Source organism: Nanorana parkeri, unplaced genomic scaffold (genome assembly GCF_000935625.1).
Source record: "Nanorana parkeri isolate BGI_ZX_2015 unplaced genomic scaffold, ASM93562v1 scaffold505, whole genome shotgun sequence".
NCBI classification, from domain to species: domain Eukaryota; kingdom Metazoa; phylum Chordata; class Amphibia; order Anura; family Dicroglossidae; genus Nanorana; species Nanorana parkeri.
This window is the reverse complement of record NW_017306773.1, coordinates 659401-666540: the sequence shown is the minus strand read 5'-3', so window position 1 is coordinate 666540 and position 7140 is coordinate 659401. Positions and strand designations below refer to the sequence as shown.

Genomic DNA, 7140 nt, shown 5'->3' with positions numbered 1-7140 from the left:
AAGCATAATATTAAAATATACATATCTAGTAAAAGTGAAAGATTTCATATCCACCCTTTGCAGTCAGCAGACAGTGAATAGTATTTTACCACTTATGATAACTCACTTTACTCCTATGCTGTAAATAGCCCTATGTAAATTGATTTCCTGCAGTTTAGGTCTATTCACAACACCTGCATAGCTGAACTGAAAGGATGGACAGACTGCTTCCTTTATCTAGAGCGGTCTGGATTGTCAACACAAAAGCAGTCAAAAGTGAGCAAGTGGTGCAAAGGTCTGCAAATATGCCATGTCTGCACCCTGTATTCAATAACCATTTGTAAAGCAAGACTTATAGCAACTGTTGGGCAGGTGGAAATATCAACCAAAATGTCCTGTAAAGAAACAAACTTTAGATTTGCCTAGCACAGCACCCAACCTATCATCTGCTGCAGAGCTACACCAAGGATGAAGTGCAGGCATCTGCTACACCTAAAGTATGTGGGAAGTGAAGATCCTTCAGGGCAGAATAGCCGTGCTGCCATCACTAGGCAAGTAAAAAATATCTTCCTTCACAGGACATTTTTTTTTTTTTTTTTTTTTTTTTAATAGATTTTTTTTTACTTGTTTAGTGTTTGTAAAAAAATTTTTCTTTCCAGGGAATTTTTTTTTTTTTTTTTTTTTTTTAATCAGATATTTTTTATTTGAGTTTTTCACTTTTTAACATTTTTGTACAACACATTTTGACATTGCATACAGATTTCTGCAGTACACAAAGTCATAACAGTAAAACATGAGACAACTCACAGGACATTTTTGAACAATACTTGTCTCCCCCCACAGGGTTGCTTTAGACAAGTAAATAGAAAAAACAAAGACCTAAGCAGACAAATATACACACAAATACATCATTGATGAACCCACATTAGTTTCTCTTTACTGGCAGCTTACCTAATGTCCTTTATGGTAGCCCTTTTCATGGGATCCACTTGGAGCATGTGCTTGAGAAGGCTAGTCACAGGGGGGTTTAGATATTGTGGGGTGTAGAAGATGCCATCACAGATCTTCTTGAACAGGGTTGGCACATGGTCATCATCAAATGGAAGAGTCCCACATAGCAAGGCATAGAGAATGACTCCGCTGCTCCATATGTCTACTTCTGGGCCAGCATAGAGCCTGGATAAGTCAGATAGTAAGCGTACAGCAATGTGGGGATTAACAACAGCTTTTATCATTCATTTTTTGCTTGCTTTACAGAATCACACCTGAAATAACTAGTGAATCCAAAAACCTGGGATAGCAAGCATGTAAAGCAAGCATGTTAAATCAGAGAACAAATTAAAGTGCATGTCAGGGCAATATTTTTTTTCCGAGGGGGGCACTTTTCACCCAAAAAAATGGGCTGAAAATCTCGGCTTATACTCGAGTATATACGGTACATTCTTTATAGGGGATAAAGACAGTCACATTAGGAATATGAGAATATGAGCATATTACAGGTAGATCAGGCAGAGTAACAAGCAAAATGAGACATAGGTAACAAAAAGCAAAATCATGTAATGAGATGCTTATTTTCTTAGTTGTGATACAGTAGGAAAGATTAGAATCCTCGTCAGGTTTGTATAGCTACAGAGCTCTTGTATGCCCCTTTCACATGAGCAGCATCCTTTGTGATCTGCAGTTGATCAGTGAGAAGTTCCTCTGCTGATCAGAAATAGGTGTCACTCATGTGTCATCCGTGTTCATTCAGGTTTTTCCTCCATCTTGCGATGGAGGAAAAAAAAAATCTGAACTAAAATCAGACCCTTGTCACGTCTATGGTGAGTCGGATGAAAGCAGACATGTGTCGGGTCACATTGGTTTACCACCGATCCCCGCCATTCAGCTCTGCCAAAGTGGAACGCTAACTTTTTTCAGATCTGGATGGACTCTGAGGTAATCTGATGTAAAGAGACCGAGGTCCATTTACATCAGACCCATAGACTTAACATTGAGCTTCCAGATCAGGTTTGCCTACAAAACTGACAGATTGTAATGCCACTTGAAAGGGGCCTATCAGGCAACAGACAGCACTTTGACCAGACAGGAAAAGACAATTATGCAATAGGGACAATAAAAAGCTACAAGGGGTAGTAATCCTTCATGAAAAAAAAAAAAAATGATATATATATAAAATTTGTGTGTTGCTGTTGGACATTACCCCCTCACTTCCTTTATTGTGACAATGAAGGGAAATCTGTCCAAGAGAGCCTTGGATAGCACTGAAAGTCACATTGGGGTTCTAATCCTTTCTCACCATCCACAAAAAAAGTATTGGTAGTCAAAGTATGCTAAAACTCAAAATAAATGCTACCTGCACAAACACTATAAACTTTAAAAGGAGAACTATGAGGCGAGGGAAAAATCACTCAGCCTCATAGTTAGAGCCGACGTGTGACAATGAAACCGTCACAGGTCGGTTCAGTAGATCGGGAAGTGAGCGAACACAGTTGCTCGCTCACTTCTCGATCCTGTCACTGCAGAGAGCAGTGACAGGGGAGTGACTGGATTCTCCCCTCCCCTGTCCGATCCTCCAGCGCTGACTGGTGGAACGGACTGGGAGGGGGCAGGTACAGCTGGCTCTGCCTCTAGATAGGCAGAGCCAGCTGTCACTCACACAGCTGGGTGGATCCAGACAGTATTGTAGGGATCCGTCCCGACTGCGGCATTTCAGTATACGGCGAGATGCAGCTCGCGGTTTACTGAGCTTAGGGTGACTGGAGGACGCTAGTTTGTGTCCTCCTGTTAACCTTACTAGAACTATGGGGAAAAGCACTGACCCTATAGTTCTCCTTTAAGGTTACCATTACAATTAAGGATGCACAGACACCGGTTATTAGGTATCGAGTAGGAGAATCGATTTTTTTTTCTAGGTACTCGCTGATACAGAGTACTGATACCGGTGCCTTGATCATCAGAAAGTCGGGCGGCGGATCATGACCCGTCGTCCAGGTTCTGATTGCCTTGAAAGCCAGTGTTCTATCGAATGATCACCACTTGCCAAGCCTGCTTGGCTTCCTGACCAATCAGGAAGCCGGGCCGCGGGTCACAAGATGCCATCTGGCTTCCTGATTGGTCAGGAAGCCAGGCTGCCTAGCAACAAGTGAAGCCGGCTTCCTAGCAAATCAGGGAGCCGGGCATGCCTCTCAGCATCCTGATTGGAAAGAAAGCCGGCTCTATGCTCCCTCAGCACTGCTGGACAGAGGGAGATCTCCCTATGACCGGAAGTTCTGGTATCGGAAGTATCGGACCATTTGGGTGAATACGAGTACTCTCCCAAATACTAGGTATTGCCACCGATACTAGTATAAGCACATCCCTAATTACAACACTAAATATGGGCTAACCAAAAATACAAAAAACTGCTATGATATAAAACAAAGATTTTTTTTTTTTTTTAAAAAAAGCTCAGCCGCAGAGCCAAAAAAAACACAATTTCTGAAGTTTGCAGGCCGGTCCTTACAAGGGAGTGTCAACCTTCAGGCATTTGAAATTGTGCAGATTAATAAAATCACTACATCTTGCTGGGTCACCTAGCAATGTGCATATGACAATTGTCAGGCATCCAAAACATGATGCATGGCCTGACTCATGAATGGTTAAAGTTGCCCACTTCCATTACTTCATATAAACACCAATGCTGCATACTTAACCATTTTTTGATAAAGAACCTATTATTTCAGTGAATACACACTTACCTTCCTGAAATAACTTCTGGTGCAGCGTAATTGGGAGACCCACAGCTCGTCCTTAAAAATTCTCCATCAGCCATCATGTTGGAAAGGCCTATAAAAATAGGTAAACTAAACATGAGATTGTAGTCCATCACGGGAGCGTGCTTGGAGCGGTGACTACTTTACAACACACACAGGGACCATGGGCAATAAAGGTAGCCCCCCTCCAGAAGGAAGGACAGTGTCAGCACCAATTCAGAGATGATTTGAGGATCTACAGCCGAGTGATACACAAATAAGATACATTTTTATTAATAGTCAGTGTACTTGAATTATTTTTTAGGTTTTATTTTGAGTTCAATGTTACTTTAAAATGAAATAACTAGAAAATCCACCAGAGAATGCAGGAGCACCTTCATATAATGGTCACAGCCAGTGCGCAGACCTGGGAACTCAGAAGCTCTTCCTGGGGATACATTCACGCTTTGTGTGATGACTTCCATTTTTCTGCCCAATTAAAAAAAAAAAAAAGTCCTTTGCTGGGGCACATAGAGAACAAATGTTTTCTATGTTCCCCATTAACACCACAAGACTGGTGTGATGTCCAGTGCGCAGTAAATAAAATGCAGACATGCTGCGTTTTTTCTTGCTGGCATGCTGGAGGCCACCGCAGGTCACCACGGCACAGGACCTGAATGGGGGGGATCAGTCTGTACAAATACTAATACGGTTTAAAAAAGAAAATAATGCACTGAGCACATCGTCTGCCCTCCAATTGCCTGAGCGGCAGTTTTAGGAGCAGGTAAGTAGATTGCTGGGTCTACAATCACTAACTAGTTGTTAGAAATAAAAATAAAAACCTTCAGGAAAAAAAACAAATATGCAGCAAAAGGGCTCCCACTCCTATGAAAAGTGAAAGCTCAACACATGAGCTGCGGACACAACAGACTAGAAAGGAACCACATGCCCATACACCTTGCAATCGTCCGAAAAAATAACGCAATCGCGTTTTCGTACAATAAAATCGGCCAGTTGATGGGAAGTGAAAGATCGCAATTATTGTACAACTGGCTGAATTTGGTTGAACGGGCAGACTAGAAAACTTTCGTCGAAACGGATCAAAAAAAATATCAAATGGATTAGTGGTGTACTCGTATAACAAAAACACAACATGAACACTGCACATGCGCAAATGAAAATTTGTTCTGTCAATCGACGAAATTTGGCCAGTTATTATTGCTGATGAATGATTATCGAAATCTACAGTGGTCTGTGCATGATGGGCTATTTGAGCGGAAATTGAACGAGGGTGTGATGACGGGACAAAAAAAAAAAAAAAGGAATAATTGTAAGGTGTATGGCCGGCTTAACCCAGACACATACAACATGCCGACACTTACCAAAATCTGCAATCTTGGCATTCATATGAGCATCTAGAAGAACATTCTCAGGCTTCAGGTCTCTGTGCACCACCATGTGCCTGTGACAGTAATCAACCCCAGAAAGAATTTGCTGGAACAACCGCCGAGATTCCTTCTCATCCAACTGGAAGAAACAAAAAAGACCTAAAAAACTGAAAGTGGGAATACAACCACAAGCAGAAAATGTTTAAAGAACCAGCCAGGAACGGGCATTTCAAAATCTGAATTTCTGCAGTCCTAGCACTTCGTCCTTCGGTGACAATGCTGCTCATCCACAAATGCAGCAGAGAGTGCATTAGGACAGGAAGTGTTTTACTGGCAGAAAGTCGATAAAAGTCATGCAGCCATCATATCCAGGGATGCAATGCAATATTTACATTGTTTTGTTTGTGGGATTAGATACACCAAGTTTTAGTGCAGCCTCATCCCTCGGACCGCATTCTTGCACACGGGTATAATAGCATTTGTCTCCCATCAGCAGACACGTCAGCCCAATGTTACATTCATGCGTAGCGGTGCCATTCCATTTTAATTGCACCCCAACACAGTTAAGCGACATGCCTGAATTGAAGCACACTAACAGTACCGTGAGCTGTGGTGCCCTGCATTACCGGTCCAAATATCTGTCCACGGTGGTGCACTGGCTGCCTATTCAAATGAAAAGCAATGCACATTAAAAGCACTGTCTTGGTGGGAATGGGCCCTCATCCAGGCTGGCTTCTCGCCTTTCCAAGCTGAGGGCTGATACCCGTCACTCTGTCTGGGAAGCTGTTCAATTCACATGTTTTTAATAAACAGGATATTCATTAAAAGAAAAAAAAAAACCATCGTACAAGAATCTGTTATGACATCAGCCTCCTTTAATCCTCTGTACAGCATCACTCATACAGGGAGAGGGTAGGTCTGCTCTAAGAGCCAACTAGAGCTCTACCGCTTTGCTCAGTCCTGTCCATGAACATGCTTATAGGAGGGAAGCAGAGTGATAACTGCAGTGTGCCGATGCTCCCTCCTTGTACATTTACAGAATGGGGCATGACCTGCACAGGGGCATATTGCCAAACTATAGAGCAATTTGCAGGGAGGTGCCAGACCTGGCCGTGCTGTCTTGGTAGGGGTCTCATAACAATGACAAAACCCTTTCCAGATAATACAAGGGAGATATGCATTTCAACTGTATTTAGCAGTTTGCTGTTCCGTTTTAAAGAAGCCCTGTCACCACAGCATTCATTTCAACACAAATCATCCTATTTGGCATGCTATTTACTAGGGCAGTGGAAATTAAAGATTAATTTCTCGATTAATCGTTAAACTTTTTGATAAGATTAAAATTATTTTGATCGCTAATGAAAACACTCACCTCTCCACCGGCTTCCCGGGAGTCCCGTCGGCGATCCGGTGACGTCACGGACATAGACGTCACCTGACTCCTTCCCCAAGTGGCTCCGTCGCCTAAGGAAGGGAAGGGGGGAGGAGTCCAGTGACGTTGATGTCCGTGACGGCTAAGGAAGACGGAGCAATCTGCTACAGCTCACGGTATACTGAGACGCCGCAGCTGAAGCGGATCCTGACAATTATGTCTGGATCCGCCCAGCTGCGTGACTGACAGCTGGCTCTGCCTATCTAGAGGCAGAGCCAGCTGTACCCGCCCCCTCCCCCATCCGTTCCACCAGTCAGCGCTGGCGGATCGGAGCGGGGAGGGGGGAATCCAGCCCCTCCCCTGTCACGGCAGAGAGCCGTGACAGGATCGAGAGGTGAGCGAACGCCGGTATGTGTTCGCTCACCTCCCGATCTACTGAGCCGACCTGTGACAGTCTCATTGTCACAGGTCTGCTAGAACTATGAGGTGAGTGAAAAGCAATCACCTCATAGTTCGCTAAGACTTTCCACTATTTTAGAACTTGCAGCATCTCAAAAGCAAGAAGACCACAGAGTACAAAAAATGTAGCCTATATAGTGACCATGAATGTACCATGTCACACACACACACACACACACACACACACACACACACACACACAACAACCCAC

The 7140-nt window shown here is 43.4% G+C and overlaps 1 protein-coding gene across 1 annotated transcript in view; it reads right to left on the bottom strand.

The window, feature by feature from the left end:
• PRKAA1 (protein kinase AMP-activated catalytic subunit alpha 1) overlaps positions 1-7140 on the bottom strand; it is a 31408-nt gene that overhangs the window by 7988 nt on the left and 16280 nt on the right. The window contains exons 4-6 of the mRNA XM_018561169.1: positions 5093-5237; positions 3717-3804; positions 931-1155 (exon numbers count right to left, since the gene is read on the bottom strand). Of these exons, the coding sequence (XP_018416671.1) occupies positions 931-1155; positions 3717-3804; positions 5093-5237 (458 nt within the window). The remainder of the gene's footprint in view (positions 1-930; positions 1156-3716; positions 3805-5092; positions 5238-7140) is intronic.